The 20,631-nt window shown below is 58.3% G+C and overlaps 3 protein-coding genes across 5 annotated transcripts; 1 reads left to right on the forward strand and 2 right to left on the reverse strand.

Moving 5' to 3' along the window:
- Nucleotides 1-1,721: 1,721 nt before the first annotated feature.
- On the reverse strand, nucleotides 1,722-4,333 carry KRTCAP2 (keratinocyte associated protein 2). The gene is given in 6 exon segments (XM_065888357.1): nucleotides 1,722-1,880; nucleotides 2,120-2,186; nucleotides 3,573-3,636; nucleotides 3,774-3,928; nucleotides 4,254-4,297; nucleotides 4,299-4,333. Coding segments are annotated over 6 exon segments (486 nt in total). The 3' UTR covers nucleotides 1,722-1,759.
- Nucleotides 4,334-4,976: 643 nt separating this feature from the next.
- Nucleotides 4,977-14,622, forward strand: TRIM46 (tripartite motif containing 46). Of its 3 annotated transcripts, none has more exons than XM_065877636.1 (10): nucleotides 4,977-5,099; nucleotides 6,487-6,748; nucleotides 6,991-7,334; nucleotides 8,005-8,148; nucleotides 8,269-8,364; nucleotides 9,054-9,307; nucleotides 9,566-9,687; nucleotides 10,684-10,986; nucleotides 11,822-12,119; nucleotides 13,515-14,622. In XM_065877636.1, the coding sequence occupies exons 1-10, from the start codon at nucleotides 5,037-5,039 to the stop codon at nucleotides 13,906-13,908; spliced, it is 2,280 nt and encodes a 759-aa protein (XP_065733708.1). In that variant the 5' UTR covers nucleotides 4,977-5,036; the 3' UTR covers nucleotides 13,909-14,622. The 3 variants fall into 3 exon arrangements, with proteins under 3 accessions (XP_065733708.1, XP_065733728.1, XP_065733718.1); XM_065877646.1 differs by lacking the exon at nucleotides 4,977-5,099 and adding an exon at nucleotides 5,693-5,716 and having other exon boundaries at nucleotides 13,515-13,908; XM_065877656.1 differs by lacking the exon at nucleotides 11,822-12,119 and having other exon boundaries at nucleotides 5,037-5,099; nucleotides 13,515-13,591.
- Nucleotides 14,623-16,044: 1,422 nt separating this feature from the next.
- Nucleotides 16,045-20,053, reverse strand: MUC1 (mucin 1, cell surface associated). Its single transcript, XM_065896143.1, has 7 exons — nucleotides 19,993-20,053; nucleotides 17,996-19,509; nucleotides 17,841-17,896; nucleotides 17,556-17,686; nucleotides 17,305-17,426; nucleotides 17,072-17,221; nucleotides 16,045-16,113 (listed from the first exon to the last, which is right to left on the reverse strand). Exons 1-7 carry the CDS (start codon nucleotides 20,051-20,053, stop codon nucleotides 16,045-16,047), a joined length of 2,103 nt encoding a protein of 700 aa, XP_065752215.1.
- Nucleotides 20,054-20,631: the final 578 nt, after the last annotated feature.

Raw genomic sequence — 20,631 nt, forward strand, 5'->3', positions numbered from 1 at the left:
AGATCCCTTGACATTGTCCTGGCACCTGCTCAGGCTCTCCCCTGTCCTCCCCTAACCTGGCCCCACACAAGCTCTTATCATGGAAGGCATGGTGCCCTGAGGTGGCCAGATCCCCCAGCTGTGTCTATGCTCACCTGGGCTGGGGCCTAGCCCTCTGCCCACTGCTCCCACTCCAGGTCGGGAGAAAGTCTAGGTTTGACAAAGCGAGACCTAGAACTAACCCAGCCTCCCCGGAGGTCCAGGACCCATTTTGGACAACCTTTCCTCTCCCCAAGGGTCCCACATACGGTAACCCCCCAACCATCACCAAGTAAGTTGGAGCCTAGAGCTACCATTCCCCCTCAGGAAGGCTCTGGTCTCCACTGAACTCTCTTTGCCTCCATTCCCAGACTGGAAGAGCAAGAATACTTGATTCAGGCTTCAGCCCTTCCGAATGGGCCAGTCTTTCGGGTCCTCCAAGAGTTGGCTTCCACCGGAGAGACTCAGCAAGAACCCTGAGACCCAGCAGCAACCCTCCCAGCCCTCAGGGCCAACAGGCAGGGGAGTGGTGCGAGTCTCCTGGAGGAAGATGTGAGCTCGTGGCGCCCTCTGCAGCCAATGTGGGTAAACTGCATAGCACTCCTTCAGCCTAGGCATACAGGAGAAAGGGTCCGGGAGTCCGGCTACAAATGGGGGTTTGGGCGGCGGGGCAGGCAGGGGGGACCTCTAATCCTTGACCAGAACTCCTTTGACTCACTTCTTCATCTTCATTGGGTCTCATTCCCAAACTCAGCCACATCCCATGTACAGGATTTTCTGTTCTAGGAGGACAGGTTCTTTCATTCAACCAACCCACCAGTCCTCACTGCCCATTATCAAGCACTGTGGAGAATACAAAGCTGACCAAGGCACGGTAAGCACCCTAAAGCCCACACCACCCAGCAAGAGGGACGGTGCCTAGGTGCCCCAAAGGACAGACTCTCTGGACAGAGAGGCACTCCTCATGGCAGAGCATGGACAGAGCAGGACCTGAGAAGTCACATCCCTCACTTCCATTAAGGCTGGCTCCAAGGCTGGTGGCCTTGTTCCTATCGTTTTATGTATTCAACACTTTGCTAAAACTTAGGAAGTTTCTTAATTCCTTGGCTATGAGACAGAGGAGAAAAAATGAAGGCACAGACCAAAGAGGATAGGGACAGTGATCAACCTGGGAGTCTTTCTAAACACGGGCAGACATCCATGCTGAAGAACAGATGGGTCTAGGAGGGCAACATCAGTAGGGAATTCCCACCTGCAGACCTGGAGCAGAAGGGGCAGGGGGCTCATTTGCTCAGGGTGGGGAGCTAGAGTAACGAAGCCCTCACAGGTTAAATGGAACCCCATGGGGAGGTGTAGGGGTGAGGGGCCTTTCCCTCCCTTACTCCTCTGTTCCAAGATCTATTCCAGTTCCGAGGGGCAGGCATTCCTGCACTGCAGTCTTTAGCCCTTTTCCCAAAGGGCAAGACTGCCGATCATTCATGCACTTTTCTTCCGTGAGACTCTCACACAAGTATGTGCCACTCCAGTGCCTGGCAAAGTGCCTGGCACTGATGGCACTCAATAAATATTTGGTAAAAATGAACCTTGGAGGAAGGAAACCCCACCATCCTCAAGGTTTGAAAACAGCAAGTACCCATCTGCCCCAACATTCTGCACGCCCATGCAGCGATGGGCAGGACAGGCCCACAGCATATCACAGCTCATAGAGCTACAAAGAATCAACTTTATTAAACATGTAGGGTCAGTTTCTCTTTTTGCCCTTGCCCGTCACCTTGGCTGGTGTGAGGACTGGAGCTGTTGCCTGGTACAGAGTGGAAGAGATCTTGTTGATGTAGTACAGACCAACCATGGAGAAGATGAAGCTACAGGGTGAAGGAGAAAGGTCATGGTATCAGTGGGCATGCTGCCAGCCTGGTGCCTCCTAGAGCAGACAGATACCAGCATGAGGGAAAGAATCCAGGATCAGGTTTAGGAAAATGGGGAAGGGGACAGAGGGAGAACAGAGTGGGAGGGACGTATGGGGAAGTCTGGAACCATCACAGGAGGATCGGGTGCCAAAGGACAGGATGCTACACCCCTTACTCAGCTGTCAGGCACTTACCAGGTGGTGACACAGACTCGGTGGATGAGGCCAGATGCAAAGAGAGCCAACAGGAGGCAGAGGAGAACTGGGGAAGCAAGAGGGGACAAGGAGGGTGGTCAGAATGGAAACACCAGGCATTCATATGTGGAGTCTAGAAGAAATCTGGGGCCCTCTGAATCTTGGGGGAACTGCTTGGAGGGGAAGGGCATGACAACAGCAGGAGGACCTCAGATGGCCTTATTGATGCCCAGGACATGGAGGTAGGAGATGCACGCTCATTACCAGCTCTGCCCCAAATATCACTTAACTTCTCTATCCTGGATTCCCTCCAATAAAAAGGAAAAGGAAAGGTGACAGCAGAATCTGAAGGGCAAGGCTTGCTCCCATTTGAGGAAGAGAGTCAAGGCCTTTCCAGCAGAAGCCAGACAATGGGGATCAATTCATTAACCTGGCTGGCTAGTTATGGAAGTCGAGGGCCTCAGTTCCTGGACATAAGTTGGAGAGCAGAGTGTCTGGGTACACACACCCATGGGGACAGAAAAGGGTCTCAAGACATCTAGAGTAGGACTAGAGAGAAGGTGGGAGGGCAGATAGCAAGGGCAATCCCACCTGCTCAGCTGGGGAGGGCGGGGCACCTGAAGAGGGCCTAATAGCTTGCCACACTACAAAGGTTTCTTTCAGAAGTAAATGAAGACAATACACTTAGAAATAAAATCTAACAGAGAGAAGTTCTGAAGCCGCTGTACGAAAGGACCTCCGGAAGCCTAGGTGGAAAGAGCAAAACATAAGGAGGACAAAGAAACGAGGGCTACAGTGACAGGTCTTTGTTCTACCAGGTGAAGGCTTCACAACAGGTGGCATCTGCTGTCCATTTGGGGCATGTGGCATCCCTTAGGTGATCCGGCCTTGACGCCTAATTGGCTTTATGAACTTAATTCTCCATAAATAACTGAATCATCAATTCTTGATTAGAACCGTTTCAAAAGGAAAACAATCTGACAGTTACTCTAATTTGGTCAGGATTCCTGCTGACACAGAAAGCTGGTGTATCTAATACTTAGGCTCTTCACAATCATCTCAAACAGAATTCACTAATATTGGGTCAATTTCACCTCGGAACCCCTCAACTGATTTGGCCCTTCTTTTTCTTTTTCTGGTGGAAACAAAGAACATCCCTTCTTGGATGTATTCATTACAGGCCCAAACCTGCCTGTTCCCCTCAAACCTTCCCTGGGAACTGGCCAGGAAGTAACTTGAGTTTCTTGCTTTCAGAGGCCCTCTCTTCTAGCTCCAGTTCCGGGAGCTAGATAAAGTGCTGCATCCAAAACCATCATCTGTCTCCAGACAGTCTTCATACACATATTTTTTCCTCCTAAAAAACCTTTACTAATTAAGCACCTGGAAATTCAGTACCGTGTTGGGGGAGGTTACTGAAGAGAGTTCAAATACTCAACCCCCAATTTTCACTTACTCTCGGGGAAGATCTTTGCTTGGAATCCTTTGCCAAAGACAAGATTCTCCAGGTTATTGAAGGCCTGGGTTGAGGGAGTTAAGGAGTAGGACGTGCAACGGGGGCAGAGATGTTTGGCTAATGGGAAGGGTACAAGCCTGAGTGGCCCACCACCCTTCCTACCCTCAAACACCTCTGCCCGCTCCCCCGCAAAACGGATACAGTGAGAGAGAAGACGAAAAGGCCGGAACCAAGCAGGCCGCCCTGGATGGTGAGCCACTCGGTGGAGGCCAGCTGGCGGCTGTACATCTGCATCCCAGCGAAGAGCAGCAGGGACAGGAGGGAGGAGAGCGCCAGCGAGGTGCCTGTACCCACCACTGGAGTGGAGAAGACACGCAGAGTCAGGCCCAGCCCTCCCTCCAGGAGCCGCAGGCAGATTCGGCAGGTCCGGGAACTCGAGGGCCCAACCACCTGCAAGCACTCCCGGGACTGCAGCCACCCTCCCCAACTCCCCACACCCCGTGGCAACCCCCAAGAATTCCTCAGTCCCGGACGCCCCGAACCCTCCGGCCCCGTGGGAAATGCCCGTCGTCTGGAACCCAGGACACGTCAGTTCTGCGGGGAGAGGACCGCGAAAGCTGATCCGCCCAAATCCGACCCCCTACTAGTCCGCCCGGTGGGGGACCCCGCTGGTCCTGTTACCCATCATGCCCTGCCCTCGGGTCCAATCCGCGCCTCTGTACAAGAGGAGAGCCGAACCGGGCACGGTTGGCTGTGCGCATGCGTCAGCCCCCAACGTGGACTTGCTTCTCCCCCACGTCTTCCTCTTTCTCCCTCTTGGCGCCTGAATGCAGCGCCCTCTTCCTGAAGGGAGGAAACATTGCGTCCAAGAGCGTCCTTGGCCACCACCCTCGTCCCCCGCCCTTCCCCGCACCCAGAGCATCTGCTGCCTCTCAGTGCAAGCTGCACTTAACTCTTCAAGTCACTGTGCCCATGGACTATAGCCTCTAGCCCACTTCTGTCTTCTTTGTCAATTATGTCAGCTTTAGTGCCTGTTCCTCAAGACCACCTGCCCCCATGATCATTGCCTTGATATCTCCCCTGGACTCTTGCCCAAACCAAAATCTAGTCCTTCCATTCTGGAGCCCATCTTTCTCTGAAACTATCCTTCTGCTTTATGTGAGTAAGATTAGAAGCCAATGAAGAATTCGAACATAAGAAATGGCTCCCCCTCAAATACGATTCCATGTTACCCAGCCAACCCCACCCCACCCCCCGACCCGACAGCCTTCTGAGAACCACGTGGGAAAAACTATTTCCCACCTCCTACCTCGACCAGCGCCGCTCAAGGCTGGTCCCTGGAGCATGCGCAGTGACATCTCACCCCACCCCTCCCCACATCCCCACCGGGCTCCTGCATTAAGCTCGGGGTTCGCAGCCGCAGCCGGGATCGGGCACACGGGGGCGGGCGGGCATGGTAGGGCCATGGCTGAGGGTGAGGATATGCAGGCCTTCACTTCCATCATGGATGCACTGGTCCGCATCAGTGTGAGTTAAGGTGGGGTCGAGGGGAAGGGGAGGGGGAGTATAGGGGTCCCGGGCAAGCCGGGACCTCGAACAGGTGGGGGTCCCGCAAGATGCTGGGATGTAGACAGGGGGCGGGTGATGGCAGAAAGGACTGGGAGGGTCGGGATGCAGGTATGAGAGGGTAATCCCGGGGGCAGCCGGGAGGTGAATGCCGTGAAGGCGTCCATCCGCTGGGGTGTGAGGAACATGTAGCTACCCGGACGCAGCGGGTGGCTTGGGGTAGCCTCCAGCCGTGCACCGGGGCTGGAGCTGCAGGGCAACGGGGCTATGCTATGAGGAGGGGGCGTGAGTGAGCTTGGATATATTCCAAGAAAACTGAGGACAAGTGGGGGGCGAGGAAAGGGCCGCCCCACGGTGCAGTTCCCAATTTGAGCCCCTCCGCAAGACCCCACCCCACTGCACCCCCACTCAGGGCTGCCTCTGAGCCTTCGGTTGTCATGGCAACCCGGGCCCGGCTCTCCCAGGGGCGGTGCCAGCTTTGCTCCCCCCAACCACTTCCTTCCCCCTCCCTCCGTGTCCCTCCCTCCTTTGTGTCAGCTGCGCCCCTGACCGGGATGGCTGCGAAGAGAGGGACCAAGGTGAGGTGTGGGGGTGGGGCATAGCTTGAGGACCCCCGCCACCAAAAAAGGGAGGGGTACTTCCGGTGGGGAGGGGGCAAGTAGGCGGGGCGCTCCTTTCCCCCTTGCTTGGGGAGGGGGTTGCGGCAGGCCGGGTTACGCCGGGGAAGGGAGCTGGAGGGCCGGATGGTGGGGGGCAAAAGGGAATGGGTTAGGAGAAGCCGGATGGGTTAGTGATGGGGAATGGAGCCGAGGGCGGCTGCAGGCTGGAGCCGCGGCAGGAGGACAGACTGGGTGAGCTGGAGGATGGAAAGAGCCTGGCTTTAGGGAGGAGTCACGCGGGGGAGGGGGGGGCAGGGGAGTGCCAGAGAAGCGGGCGGGGGTCCGCACCGAGCTGCTGAATGGGCTGTATCCTTGAGAGATGTGCCTGGGGCCGGCGGCCCGGATATGGGGGGATAGGGGCAAAGGCCAGGTGAGAGGGGCTGCAGGTCCGGCTGGGACTGGGACAGTGAAGGAGGTGGGGCTTGAGGCTGGGGTGACCCGAGCTCCAACCATCCCTCCTCCTCAGGTCTGTAGCTCTGCAGGAGTGAAACAGAAGCAAGAGACAGGGAGCTGAGAAGGCCTGTGAACCAGGCCAAAGCTTGCGCTGGGGAAAATCCATAGCTTGTCTGGTCCCTTGTACTTGTCTTGTCCATTCCTGAGACCCTTTAGGTCTTTAAGGGGCAGTTGAGGGGCTGTTGAGATATGCCCAGGTGTCCAAGCTCTGATCCAACCTCCTGGTCCCTCCACAGACGAGCATGAAGAACATGGAGAAGGAACTGCTGTGCCCAGTGTGTCAAGAGATGTACAAGCAGCCACTGGTGCTGCCCTGTACCCACAATGTATGCCAGGCCTGTGCCCGGGAGGTGCTGGGCCAGCAGGGCTACGTAGGCCATGGTGGGGACCCCAGCTCTGAGCCCACCTCTCCTGCCTCCACCCCTTCTACCCGAAGTCCCCGCCTCTCCCGCAGAACTCTCCCCAAGCCAGACCGCTTGGACCGACTGCTTAAGTCAGGTGGGGCTGGCACCTGTGGGGTGGGGGGGTGGGGATGCTGGGATGTCCATCAGGAAGATGGAAGGGGTCCATCACTGGCCAAGGGCATTTGTCTGTTTTTCAGGGGGTGGAGATACTGCCCATCCAGGCTCTAACGAGAGCTGCGCTCTGGCACAATAGAAATTAATTTTTTAATTGAAAAGACTTCCCCCACTCTGAGCCAGCTATAATTTTCACCTCCCTACTTCCCGGCCCATCCACAGGCTTTGGGACATACCCCGGGCGGAAGCGAGGTGCTCTGCACCCTCAGGTGATCATGTTTCCGTGCCCAGCCTGCCAGGGCGATGTGGAGCTGGGGGAGCGGGGCTTGGCAGGGCTGTTCCGGAACCTGACCCTGGAGCGTGTGGTGGAGCGGTACCGCCAGAGTGTGAGTGTGGGTGGCGCCATCCTGTGCCAGCTGTGCAAGCCCCCGCCACTAGAGGCCACCAAGGGCTGCACTGAGTGCCGCGCCACCTTCTGCAACGAATGCTTCAAGCTCTTCCACCCCTGGGGCACCCAGAAGGCCCAACATGAGCCCACCCTGCCCACCCTCTCCTTCCGCCCCAAGGTGAGCCAGCCCTTGCGGGGCCTGGGAAGGGAGGGGCATGGTGGTGCTTGGTGGGAGGGCGTGCCCAGCGCTGTGGGCTTCCAAAAGGAGACGGCCAGGGAGTTGCCATTGCCGAGCTCCTTTTTCTGTAACAAAAGGGCACTGGACAAATCTTTGAACGTCTTTGAGCCGCCATCTCATCTGCTGAATGAGGATTATAATATCTGCCCTGCAATATCTGTGCTTGCAGGGTTGTTGAAAGGATCACTGAGATAATGTTTGTGAAGGTTATTTATACACTAAAACGGTCTGTTATGCATTCATTCATTGAACAAATATTTATCAAGCACCTATGTGCCTGGTGCTATTCTAGGCGTTGGGGCTACAGCAGTAAACAAGATGGCCAAGGCTAATTATTAAGCACAAGGCTAAGATTACCATCATTATTGTTATTACCACACATTTCTGTGAGGTAAATGAAGGGAGAAGCAAGGCTAATGCCTGGAGCTTGCAGGAAAGGCTCTCCTTGATGCCAGGGTGTACCACCAGGTGGCACCATGGAGCACCACCAGCTGAACTCCTCTCCACCCACATTGGGCCAGCAGAGGGAGGGCACCAAACTGCTCTGTGGTAGGTCAGCACCCTTACACACACCACTGGCTGACTGTCTCATTGCTCTTTCTGTCCCTAGGGCCTGATGTGCCCAGATCACAAAGAAGAGGTGACCCACTACTGCAAGACCTGCCAACGACTGGTATGCCAACTTTGCCGTGTGCGACGCACCCACAGCGGCCACAAGATCACACCTGTGCTCAGTGCCTACCAGGCCCTCAAGGTGAGGACCCCGCCTCACTCTGCCCCAGTGCTGACCCACACTCACACCCTCTCACACCTCCTCTGAACTGCTGGCTTCTCTGGAGCCGGGTGTGATGCCCACCTCTTTCTTCCCCCTCAGGACAAGCTGACAAAGAGCCTGACATACATCCTGGGAAACCAGGACACAGTACAGACCCAGATCTGTGAGCTGGAGGAGACCGTGAGGCACACTGAGGTGAGGGAGGGCATGGAGGTGGGCCCTGGGCCCTGCCTGGGAGTGGGAGCAGGAAGCGGGTGTGGATGTGCACAGCCCGATCACCTGGTTGCAAGCTCAGGAAACCCATGTAGGGTCCATGGATGTGTCGAGGTTCTGGTTAAACCAGGTCATCAGGAACAACAGTGCCCCAGGCCAGGTGGTACCCAAGGCTACAGTGGAGACAGGGTGTCTATCACCCAGGAGAGGGAGAGCAAGCCGCAGGGATGGAGCTCAGATGCCCTCAGGCTCAGCTGCCTGCTGAGGACGGTGCACAGCCCTGGACCAGGGAGGGTGAGGCGATGGCTCTGATACCTTTTGCCAGATTGCTTGAATCAGCTGATATGGGGATGGAAGATAAGGATGGCACAGATGCTGGAAGATGTTAGCACAGTACAGGTGGACGTTAGCGTAGTCGTGGCCTCTTATCTGGGGGAGTCCTTAAGGGATCAGGATTGATTATGGTGTGGGCATCCAGCAAGGTTAGCACAAATGGTCAGGAGTTGAGCCCATGTGGGTGTACAGGAGCCTTTGGAGCCATGAACCGGGCCCTATCAGAATGGGTAGGGAGGATTTCCCTGGATCCTCTGTGATCCTAGCCATGGTGCCCCACGAGTCTAGTGCAGGTGCTGCCTTCAAGAAGAAGATAGTAAGTGTTGCTCTCTGGGCAGGTGAGTGGTCAGCAGGCCAAGGAGGAGGTGTCCCAGCTGGTGCGGGGGCTGGGGGCTGTGCTGGAGGAGAGGCGGGCATCGCTGCTTCAGGCCATTGAGGAGTGCCAGCAGGAGCGGCTGGCCCGTCTCAGCGCCCAGATCCAGGAGCACCGGAGCCTGCTGGATGGCTCAGGCCTGGTGGGCTACGCTCAGGAGGTGCTTAAGGAAACAGACCAGCCTTGCTTTGTGCAAGCAGCCAAACAGCTGCACAACAGGTACTCAGGGGCACGGCCTCCTGCGGGGTAGGGGCAGTCGTGGGTGTAGTCCATGCATAAGGCAATGTCGAGAGCACTGCCTGATGGAGAGCTGGGTCCTGAGGATTTTCACCAGGCCACACTGATAGCAGTTTGCCCGAATGGACAGGGAAGAAGGCCCCAGCAGATACCAAGGCTGTAGGGGCAGGCGAGGCAGAATCAAGGGGAAAGGTGGCTGCCCAGATGGCAGTGCCTGACCCTGGCCTGCCCCCATCCCAGGATTGCCCGAGCTACGGAGGCCCTCCAGATGTTCCGGCCAGCTGCCAGCTCCTCCTTCCGCCATTGCCAGCTGGACGTGGGGCGTGAGATGAAGCTGCTGACAGAGCTTAACTTCCTGCGAGGTGAGGAGATGGCCAGGCCCCGTGCCCAGTTAGAGCCTTCCTCCCTTCCTCCCCAGCAGCGGGCCCGGGGGGCAACGCCCGCCGGGGAACTCCCCAGCCTCCTGCCTGGCCTGGCCAGCCGCCCTGCCCACCTAGCCCACCCCACCCAAGCACACCGTCCCACCGCGCTCAGCGCCGCTTCTCCCTCTCTTTGTTTGTAGGCTGTGGCCACCGCGGACTCTGCTCCGGAGCACCCCAGGCAAGTCAGCGGCCCTGCCCCAGGGGTCCTGCCCCCCACCAGGCCCCCTGCCCTGCCCTGCCACTCCCACACAGCCCGGCTACCCACTCATGGCTTCCTTCTCTTTCCTGCCCTGACCAGACCCCATCCCCGCCTTCCTCTCCCCTGACCAGTGCCCTCTGTCTCTCTTATGCCTTCCTTTCTTAATTCTTGCCTTTCTGACCTTTTGTCCTTGTGACCTTTGCCCTCTAGACTTTCCTTCTCCTCCCCCTGACCTTGTCCCCTGCCATCAAGCTTTTGCTTGCCCTCTGTTGTCCCCTATTTTCTGTCTTGCTGACTCTTGCATCTATCTCCCTCCCACTCGGTTCCCTCCTTCCTGTTCAGTGCCCTCTTGCCTGGGCTTCAGTGGCCGTTGCCTGCCTTTCCCTGGGGCTCCTCTTTATTCATAGAATTAAAAGGGTCATAGAAAGAAGGGACACCATGTGATCTCATACCCTCATTTGACAGAGGAGGAAACTGAGGCCCAGAAAGGGGACGTGACTGGCATAAGGCCAGAGCAAAGGAGTGGCAGACCGGGACTGGCATCAGGCCTCCTGTCTCTCCTTCTCCCGTGGGCTCTGCCCTGCCCATCCCTGCCCAGGGCCCAGACAGGTGTCTTCTCCAGATCCCTCTCACTCACACTCACCCCCCCGGCTCCCGCTGCTTTCCCTTTTCCTGCTCACCCTCCATGCCAGGCCCGCGGCCAGGCCCTGACTGACCCCCGCTGTCTCTTCCAACAGTGCCCGAGGCTCCGGTCATTGACACCCAGCGCACCTTTGCCTACGACCAGATCTTCCTGTGCTGGCGGCTGCCCCCCCACTCACCACCTGCCTGGCACTACACCATTGAGTTCCGGCGCACGGATGTGCCGGCCCAGCCAGGCCCCACCCGCTGGCAGCGGCGGGAAGAGGTGAGAGGCACCAGCGCCCTGCTTGAGAACCCTGACACAGGCTCTGTGTACGTGCTGCGTGTCCGTGGCTGCAACAAGGCCGGCTACGGCGAGTACAGTGAAGATGTGCACCTGCACACGCCCCCAGCGCCCGGTGAGTGGGCACAGGGTACACTTGGGACCCAGGCACTGACCGCTGGTGCTGGGTGGGCCCCGGGGAGATGGCATAACACAGTGCACCACTCTCACTAGCCCTGAAGCGGGACTGCCTGAGTTCAAATCCCAGCTCTGCCTCTTGCCAGCTGTGTGGCTTTACGCGAGTTATTCACCCTCCCTGAACTTCAAGTTCCTCTTCTGTAGGGATAGTAACAATACTTATCTCATGAGGTTGTCGTGAGAATTAAGTGAGATGATAACGTGTAAGGGCTTAGCTGAGTTTTTGGCTCATGGTAAGGGCTCAATAAATGTTGGTAATGTGACTCTCCAGAAAATAGTGGAGACTCCGGGGTGTAGGCATAATAGAGAAGCATCGCCACCCAAGTAGGGGGCAGAAGAGTTAGGGGTTAAGTGTAAGAGCCAGGTAAGAGCACCAGTGTGCGGGCTGGAAAGTGCAGGTGGATGGTGGTGGGATGTCACCAGGTGGAATGGACAGCAGTGGGGACCCTCCATGGCGCAGCCATGGGAAAGGGGTGGGAGGCAGCATAGCGAGTCAGCTGGGTCTGGGAGACTGATTTCTGTGCCCACTAATCATCACTAAAACTCTTCCTGTGGTCCCATGCCCACTTGGGATGGGATGCCCCTTCTTTTTTTCCTATGCTCCCCATTCCAGTTCTCCAGGCCCTGTTCCCCAGAGCCCCCTGCCCATCCCTTGGCAACTCGTTCCATGTTCTGAAATCTCCCAGTGTCTCGTGCTAACACCTCAAGGTCCCCCCAGTGCCAGTGTTTGTCCCTGAAGTCCTTCCTTCTGTCTCAACCCTCCCCAACTCCAGTCCTGCACTTCTTCCTCGACGGCCGCTGGGGCACAAGCCGAGAGCGGCTGGCCATCAGCAAGGACCAGCGAGCGGTGCGGAGTGTTCCAGGGCTGCCCCTGCTGCTGGCTGCTGAGCGGCTACTGACGGGCTGCCACCTGAGCGTGGATGTGGTCCTGGGCGATGTGGCTGTGACCCAGGGCCGCAGCTACTGGGCCTGCGCCGTAGACCCAGCCTCCTACTTGGTGAAGGTGGGCGTCGGGCTGGAGAGCAAGCTTCAGGAAAGCTTCCAGGGTGCCCCCGATGTGATCAGCCCCAGGTCAGGCCTCTCTGGAAGGGATGGGGGTTTGGGGACCTGGGTGGGGGAGCTGGGGACGGGCCGGGGGTGTGCAAGGGGAGGACACACTTGCTGGGATGGAGCTGGGAGGAGATTAGGAGGAAGTAATAAGAGCCAGGCTGTGGGGGTGGCTGTGGTCTGGAGAAATGTGGGCTCAGTGAAAGAGCTTTGTGGACTGATATTCAGAGTGGCTGGGGAAAGGGACAGTAGTAAAGGGAGCCATCTCCACTTCCCTCCATCTGTCACTCAGGCTAAAACACCATCTCTCCAAGTCTCCGTGTCCTTTCTCCCTAACACCCCATTTCCAACATTCTTTCTCCACAAAGCCTTTTCCCTCCAGTACCTCCTTCACCCACATCTTTTCTCAACATCCTAAAATTCTTCCCTCAACTTTCCATCTCCATATTGTCTCATCTACAACATCCTGTTTAACACCCACCCACACATACTTTTCTCCCTGACCCCTTCCTCCCCAGCACTCTATCCCCCAGTACCCCATTTCTTTAAAATGCCTTCTTTTCGACACCAGTTCCCTCTTAACCCTATGGTCCCCAAAACCCTGCATTCCTCTAACATCCTTCATCTAAGGCACTGATCCGCCCTCATCTCTCTCCCAACATCCACCTTCCCAGCTTCCTTTCTCTGCTCTCCCCCTCTCCCCAGTACCTTAGTCACTAACCCTTCATCCTTCCAAGATTCTCTAACCCTCAAAATGCTCTCTCAGCGTGATATCCCAGCACCATTTCCTCACCACCTTCCTGTGTTGGAAGCTCTGCATTTCTTCAATGGGCTTTAGCAATACCCTGTCTTTCTTCTCCTCCCCCCACCTCTCTGGCCAATGTGCTTTCCTTTCAACACCCCTTTCCTACCAAACCAAACCCCCAGCCCTATATTCTAACCCCTGTCTCTTCAACATGTTTTCTTCTCAATGCCCAGAATCAATCCTTTTTCTTCTATTTATTTTTTCATTTTTTTCATTTTTGGCTGCGTTGGGTCTTCACTGCTGCGTGGGCTTTCTCTAGTCGCGTCGAGCTGGGGGCTACTCTTCGTTGCGGTGCGCGGGCCTTCTCACTGCGGTGGCTTCTGTTGTTGCGGAGCACGGGATCTAGGCGGCGCGGGCTTCAGTAGTTGTGGTGCACGGGCTTAGTTGCTCCGCGGCATGTGGGATCCTCCCGGACCAGGGCTCAAACCCGTGTCCCCTGCATTGGCAGGCAGATTCTTAACCACTGCGCCACCAGGGAAGCCCCCCAGATGAATCCTTTGAACCACTTGCTCCCCAACATTCCATCCTTCCAACATCTCAGCCCTCTGGTACCCCCTCCCCCACACACTTACTCCACCCCCCAACGTCCTCCTACCCAACGCCCACCCCTGCAGGTACGACCCGGACAGTGGGCATGACAGCGGTGCCGAGGATGCCACAGTGGAGGCGTCGCCACCCTTCGCTTTCCTAACCATTGGCATGGGCAAGATCCTGCTGGGGGCTGGGGCCAGCTCAAATGCAGGGCTGACAGGGAGGGATGGCCCAGCGGCCAGCTGCACAGTGCCCCTGCCGCCCCGCCTGGGCATCTGCCTGGACTACGAGCGGGGTCGGGTTTCCTTCCTGGATGCTGTGTCCTTCCGAGGGCTCCTGGAGTGCCCCCTGGACTGCTCGGGACCTGTGTGCCCTGCCTTTTGTTTTATTGGGGGTGGTGCAGTACAGCTACAGGAGCCCGTGGGCACTAAGCCCGAGAGGAAGGTCACCATTGGGGGCTTTGCCAAGCTGGACTGACCCTTCCAAGCCTCCTGAAGCTGGGTTATTCCTCCCAAAGCTTCTCCCTCAAACTCTTCCTGCCATGTGGTCCTGTCCCTTCCCCTACGTCTGTGTCTTCCCAGGGCCTTCTCTTGACCAAGGGACTCTTCTCTGCTCGCCTCTCTGGATGTCCCCCATTCTCTCCACTGCCTGTTAATCCAGGCTCCCACTCCCATGTCTCTGCCCCGTGACCTGCCCTTGGCATCTTACCCGAGTCATGGAGACAGCCCCTTTCCCGTCCCTGCCCTGTGCTCCTCCCCAGGCTGATTGGGAGGGAAGGCACCTGGAACACTGGGCATGCTCCCCAGCTCTGCCCTCTGCCCTGCCAAGCTCCCTGACTCATCCATGCTGAACTACAGCTTTGGGGCGTGCAGGCTTTTTGGCTGGACACTGCCCAGGCACTCCCTGGTGAGGGGAAAGGGACCCTATCATCCTGCTTTATTTATTTGGGTCCCTGTACCCCCAGCCGCATGCCTCTTAACTCCCTCTTGCATGCTTTACCTGTCCTGCACCCATGCCAACGTGCCAAGTCTCCCTTGGGGAGCCAGCTGAGGTTGAGTGTCCCCATTGGGTTGGGCCTGGCAAGGCCTCTGGTGCCCGCTGTTGCCTCCCCCTGCGGTGAGCACTGCTAGGCCTATGTCAAGCAACAGCTGTTATTTTCATGGTTTATAAACAATAAACTGTGATGCCAGGCCTTCCTGTGATGTCTTTGCCTTCCCTGAGCCTATTCCTCTTAGTTTCTGTGTTGGACGTGTCAGGCGGGGCGGGGCGGGGGGGGGGGAATCGAGGGTTCCCTGCTATAACTCAGAGCAGGGGTGCACGGTGAATCTGGCGCATGAGGGAAGGAGGTCCCCAAGCCCGTCGCTTCCCCGCCTTCTGCCACACCTGTACCCAGCCCAGGCCCGAGCCGATCGTGGCCGCCAGGGGGCGCCTCGCTCCGGTGGCTGTTTGCGTCAGCCCCGCGACGGGGCGTCCGGGCGGCGGCGCCAGGCTCTGCGGGAATGCGATTGAAGGGGCGGGCCCCATGCCTGGGCCCAAAGGGACCAGGGAACCAGAACGACTTCCCCATTCCCGGGGTGCTAGGTAGCCAACCCCAGAGCCAGAGACGGGCGGGGCGGCCAGGGAGGGGCCCGGGTCCGGTGCCAGTCCCCGGATATGACATGGAGCTTTATCGTGGCCCTGTTGACTCTGCAGCTGTTATCGCCGCCCGAGGACTTACTTCACACCCGGACAGCTAAGAATAGAGCCGCCTGGGGGCACCGCGCCCAGGGGAGAGGAGGGCGTGGGAGTGAAAACCAGGCCCGAGGAAAAGGGAGAGCCACGGACGGGCGTGCGGGCGGAGCCGGGTCACGCTGGCCGATGGAGCCGCTGGGTTTCGTTTCCTCCTTCCTCTTGCGCCGCCAGCCATGCAGGAGAGGTGACAGGTGACTCGAGTTCTTCCACCAAGCACTCCTGCGCCCCGATGTCACCTACTTCTCAAGTGAACCCCGCTTCCTCTGGCCTTCTTTCCTCCCTCTCCTTTCCCAAGGTCTCTTCCAGACCCCCTCACACACATTTTGACCTACCCTCTATCAACAGGTCACAGAAGACAGATCAAAAGTTGGCGTGGCGGTTGGGCTTCCTTGGTGGTGCAGTGGTTGAGAGTCCGCCTGCTGATGCAGGGGATACGGGTTCATGCCCCGGTCCGGGAAGATCCCACATGCCGCGGAGCAGCTGGGCCCGTGAGCCATAGCCGCTGAGCCTGTGCATCCGGAGCCTGTGCTCCGCAACGGGAGAGGCCACAACAGTGAGAGGCCCGCGTACCGCAAAAAAAAAAAAAAAAGTTGGCGGTCAGCGCAGAGGAGGCCCAAGTTTTATTCAGCCGTGTTCAGGTTCCCACTCCCATCTCTGAGCTGTCCGGGCCAGTCCTCCTGGGAGCCACTGCCTCAGGCTTGTCCCCAGGGGCTCGGATGGGCTTCACCAGGGCTAAGATAGGTGAGGGAGACGGTGGGCAGCCCACCTGAACGCCCAGCTCACCAGCCCAGAACAGAGTTGGGGGCAAGGCGGGGGCTGCAGCAGTGAAGAAACCCAGGGAGGCAGTTGGTGCTGGCTGGATGCTCAGCAGGCAACGTGCCCCTACAAGTTGGCGGAAGTGGCTGCCAGGTTCGTGTAAGAGAGAGTGCTGCCACCGTTGCCTGCAGAAACCTAGGTAGGGGGAGAAGGGATCCAGGGTGAGGGGCAGAAGCTTTCCTGGGAGAAGCTTCCTCCCCAAGGCCCCTGGATGGCACCCCGTGGCTGGGGTGAATGGTCCAGGCGCCTGACTAGCTCTCAAAGGGTTAATTTGGAGAGAGCACCTGCAGGTCACCACCGGCAGCCAGGTGACTGTAAACAGGGCCACTCCTCCTCGAGGTCCCCTTCCCTCCCTCCCCTCGGCTCTTATCAGCTCCCCCTGCTTTCCCCTCCTGCCCCCTTTTCCCTCCATTCTCTGCTCCTCCAGCCCAAGGAGGTGTGTGTGTCTGTAAAACTGGAAGAAGGAAGTCCCCAGGGCGAGGAAAAATGGGGTCAAGAAAAGGAAACTCCTCTCCCCTCCCCCACTTGGAGTAGCTTTCCAGCCCCAGGTGGCCAAGTAATTATTTACTAGGTCCTGGAGAGAAAGGAAGAAAGAGGGAGGAGGGGTCTGTGCTTCTCCGGAGATTCCCAAGAACCTCCCCCTCACCCAGCACCCAGGCTCATCTGGCTTGGTGAGACTTCTTCCCCAATTCAGAGACCCCTCCTCCCCACTAGCCTGTCTCAATCTACCCTCCATTCTTAGGAGACAAGCTGGGGCACAGGTGCTCCTTCCATGAAGGGCTCCCCTGGGCGCAGTGCCCCACTCATTTCGCCTCTGGGCATCCCAGTGAACAGCCCTGGCACCAGTTCAGCGGAGCAGTGAATGCTCTTCTGGGAGTGCTGGTAGTGGGGGCACCCCCTACTGAGGTCCCCCTTCTTCCATGGTCTCTTCCCAAGGCCTTTCCTCCAGAACTCACCTGACCTCCACAACCCCAGCCTTGTCAGGCCCTCACTGCCTACTGGCACTCTCACCTCTTCTAAGCTCTTTGGGCTTCTCAGCACTCTTTCAGAATCCCTGCCAGCCAAAGCCTCTGCCTCCCTCCGCCATCCTCACCTCCTCAAAGGGACTCTGTTTGGTACTGCCAGGGGGCACATAGCGCCCATGGGTGTGGTAGGTGGGGTACTCGCTCATAGGATGGTAGGCATCTCGGATTGGAAAGAGGTCCAGCTGCCCATCATTCTTTTGTCTGCACTGACACACAACCTGGGGAGATAGGAGGTAATGGGGGGCATGGGGGTTCCTTCTAGCAGAGGAACTGTGGTCAGGGCTGGGGACTGAGCACTTACCAGGGCAATGAGATAAATGATGGCCAGGGCAACCAGAACACAGACCAGTACCAGAAGGGCAATGCCCCAGCCAGGCACCCCAGACCCAGACTGGGTAGAGGAAGGAACTGATGCATCACTCACTAAAAGGAAAAGCAGAGGTCAGAGCAGTCACTTATTAGTGCCAAGAGGAAAAGCAGGAATCTAGATGCTGGAGAGAGAGAGGGTCCCGGACAGTGTGGTGCTGCTGGCAGCTGGGGAAGTGATCTCACCACTAACTCCACTGATGGTCAGGTTACATGTGACGGCTGCTGCTTCAAGCTGACCAAACTGTCTCTCCACGTTGTGGGCAGTGGTCCCCTCTCGGAAGACCAAGGTTAATTTTACCACCACAGATCCTGGCCTGTCAGAGAGAAACAGGCAACTCAACTGTGGGTCCCAGCTTCTGGGTCAGCACACCCCCCACCCCCCACAACCACAAGTGCACCAGCCAGCCCCTCCCCACAGTCAAGACAACATCCACCCATCCCACATAGAGTCCACACCCAGAACTGTACCTGAACTCGATATCTGAGAGGCCCAGAAAATCCTCTTGTTTATAAGTCTGCACAAACTGGGGTGAGAGGGAAAGGACTAAGTTTTGATGCAAGGTCTTCAAAGAGTTCTGAAGGCTGCTTCGGGGGAGCACAGTGGAGGAAAGGCAGCTACTCACCAATACAGAAATGATTCTCTGCAGCTTCTGGTAGTAGCTGGTGCTGGGATTTTCCAGGGAAGAGTTAAACTGGAGGTTCGTAATGCGAAAACACAGGAAGAACAGGGAGACCCTAATATGCGACGGCTGAGAAGTCTTATTACTGGAGGAGGTGGGAGCATAGGGAGATACTGTGTTCTGGTTAGTGCTGCTGGCAGAAATGGTGGGAGTATAAGAGCTGGGAACTGAGGATGGAGTGCCGTTGCTGGCTTGGGTCATGGTAACCTTGGAAGAGGTGCCCTCATGTGCTGTAATGACAACTGAACTTGAGGCAGGACTGGTGGTCGGTGGTGACGTGCCACTGGTGGCCCGGGGTGAGGTGCCATCGTGGGCCGTAGGGGCAGCCGAGCCTGAGGCAGGACTGGTGGTCGGAGGTGAGTCGCCACTGGTGGCCCGGGGTGAGGTGCTGCCGTGGGCCGTAGCGGCAGCCGAGCCTGAGGCAGGGCTGGTGGTCGGAGGTGAGGTACCACTGGTGGCCCAGGGTGAGGTGCTGCCGTGGGCCGTAGCGGCAGCCGAGCCTGAGGCAGGGCTGGTGGTCGGAGGTGAGGTACCACTGGTGGCCCGGGGTGAGGTGCTGCCGTGGGCCGTAGCGGCAGCCGAGCCTGAGGCAGGGCTGGTGGTCGGTGGTGAGGTGCCACTGGTGGCCCGGGGTGAGGTGCTGCCGTGGGCCGTAGCGGCAACCGAGCCTGAGGCAGGGCTGGTGGTCGGTGGTGAGTCGCCACTGGTGGCCCAGGGTGAGGTGCCATCGTGGGCCGTAGGGGCAGCCGAGCCTGAGGCAGGACTGGTGGTCGGTGGTGAGGTGCCACTGGTGGCCCAGGGTGAGGTGCCGCCGTGGGCCGTAGGGGCAGCCGAGCCTGAGGCAGGACTGGTGGTCGGAGGTGAGTCGCCACTGGTGGCCCGGGGTGAGGTGCTGCCGTGGGCCGTAGGGGCAGCCGAGCCTGAGGCAGGGCTGGTGGTCGGAGGTGAGTCGCCACTGGTGGCCCGGGGTGAGGTGCTGCCGTGGGCCGTAGGGGCAGCCGAGCCTGAGGCAGGGCTGGTGGTCGGAGGTGAGGTGCCACTGGTGGCCCGGGGTGAGGTGCTGCCGTGGGCCGTAGGGGCAGCCGAGCCTGAGGCAGGACTGGTGGTCGGAGGTGAGTCGCCACTGGTGGCCCGGGGTGAGGTGCCATCGTGGGCCGTAGGGGCAGCCGAGCCTGAGGCAGGGCTGGTGGTCGGAGGTGAGTCGCCACTGGTGGCCCGGGGTGAGGTGCCATCGTGGGCCGTAGGGGCAGCCGAGCCTGAGGCAGGACTGGTGGTCGGTGGTGAGTCGCCACTGGTGGCCCAGGGTGAGGTGCTGCCGTGGGCCGTAGGGGCAGCCGAGCCTGAGGCAGGGCTGGTGGTCGGAGGTGAGTCGCCACTGGTGGCCCAGGGTGAGGTGCCATCGTGGGCCGTAGGGGCAGCCGAGCCTGAGTTACTTGTGCTTTGGCTTGTATCAGAGACTGTAAGAAAGATTGTTAGTGTAGGGTTGGTGGCAGCTATCAGAAGTTGAGGTTACAGAGTTGGGTTGGGGGACAAATCAGCACAAGGAGAAAATACATTCTCTGACATTGGAAGACGTAATGCCAGGAAGATTTGGGGAGTGGCCCCTAGGTCAGCCCTCCTCCTCCCTCCCTGCTGGCAGCCTCCCTCCTTCGTCCCATACCTGTCTGCTCCTGGCTTGTTGGGTTTCTCCACTCCTAAGATTTACCTCTCCTGACTCCACCCCCACCCCCTCCAGACTTCTTTTCAGGACGTTCGCCTGCCCCTGGCACCCACTCTCCTGGGGGGCTGTCTCCTCTCAGCCTGTCCTTGGCCTCACTCCTTTATTCTGGCACAGACTGGGCCACCCCTGTCTGCAACTTCTGCCTCTTGGATGCCATCTCCCAGGAAGCAAAACCCACAGGAAGGCTGGGAAGACCCCCTCCCCACCTTGCGCCCCTCACCTGTAAGCACTTGGAATAGCAGCAGCAGGAAGAAGAAAGGGGCCTGGATGTCCGGTGTCATGGTGGTGGCCAAGTGGTGGGGAGGGGGCAGAACAGACTCAGGCAGGCGGTGCGCATGTGATGGAGCAGGCACAGGCGCCTGCTGCTTTATACCGGTCCCCCCCCCCACACGCCCGCCCTAGGCTCAGCCAGAGCAGGTGACAGGTGACAAAGCCCCGCCTCCTCCCCCTTTCCCTACCTCCTACCTCTTCCTCCCCAACCATTCCTGGCCCCTCAAATAGGGTAAGTGGGCTCCAATCACTCAACCCTCTGACAACCTGTTCGTTTTCCAACTGGCCTCCCCCTTTCACCAACCACTCCCTGGCTCCAGAAGGCGGTGGAGGGAGTCCGGAACCTGACCTGGGTCCCCATGGTCCTATTTTAGCCCCAGGACAACAGACAAGGTGAAAACAGTAACAGAGAAAGTGGGCTAGGTCAAAGCCCTGCACAGCAAGGCCGGGAAGCTCATCCTCAGGTCCCCCGCACCATTGCCCCATTCTCCCTGGGTCCCTTGGAGTCCCACTCTGGGGGCTGAGAAGGAAGGGGAAGGCTCCATAATCTGTAAACTAGGTGCTAGTTTTGGACCTCCTCCCCCCCCAC

This window comes from Phocoena phocoena, chromosome 1 (genome assembly GCF_963924675.1).
Source record: "Phocoena phocoena chromosome 1, mPhoPho1.1, whole genome shotgun sequence".
NCBI lineage: Eukaryota > Metazoa > Chordata > Mammalia > Artiodactyla > Phocoenidae > Phocoena > Phocoena phocoena.

Coding starts and splice junctions, on each gene's coding strand:
- TRIM46 (XM_065877636.1), top strand. CDS start 5,037: ATGGCTGAGGGTGAGGATATGCAGGCCTTCACTTCCATCATGGATGCA. Junction 7,335..8,004: donor CCCTCTCCTTCCGCCCCAAG/GTGAGCCAGCCC, acceptor TTCTGTCCCTAG/GGCCTGATGTGCCCAGATCA. Junction 9,308..9,565: donor GCCAAACAGCTGCACAACAG/GTACTCAGGGGC, acceptor CCCCCATCCCAG/GATTGCCCGAGCTACGGAGG.
- MUC1 (XM_065896143.1), bottom strand. CDS start 20,053: ATGACACCGGACATCCAGGCCCCTTTCTTCTTCCTGCTGCTGCTATTC. Junction 19,510..19,992: donor GCTATTCCAAGTGCTTACAG/GTGAGGGGCGCA, acceptor TCTTTCTTACAG/TCTCTGATACAAGCCAAAGC. Junction 17,897..17,995: donor AGAGAATCATTTCTGTATTG/GTGAGTAGCTGC, acceptor CTCTCACCCCAG/TTTGTGCAGACTTATAAACA.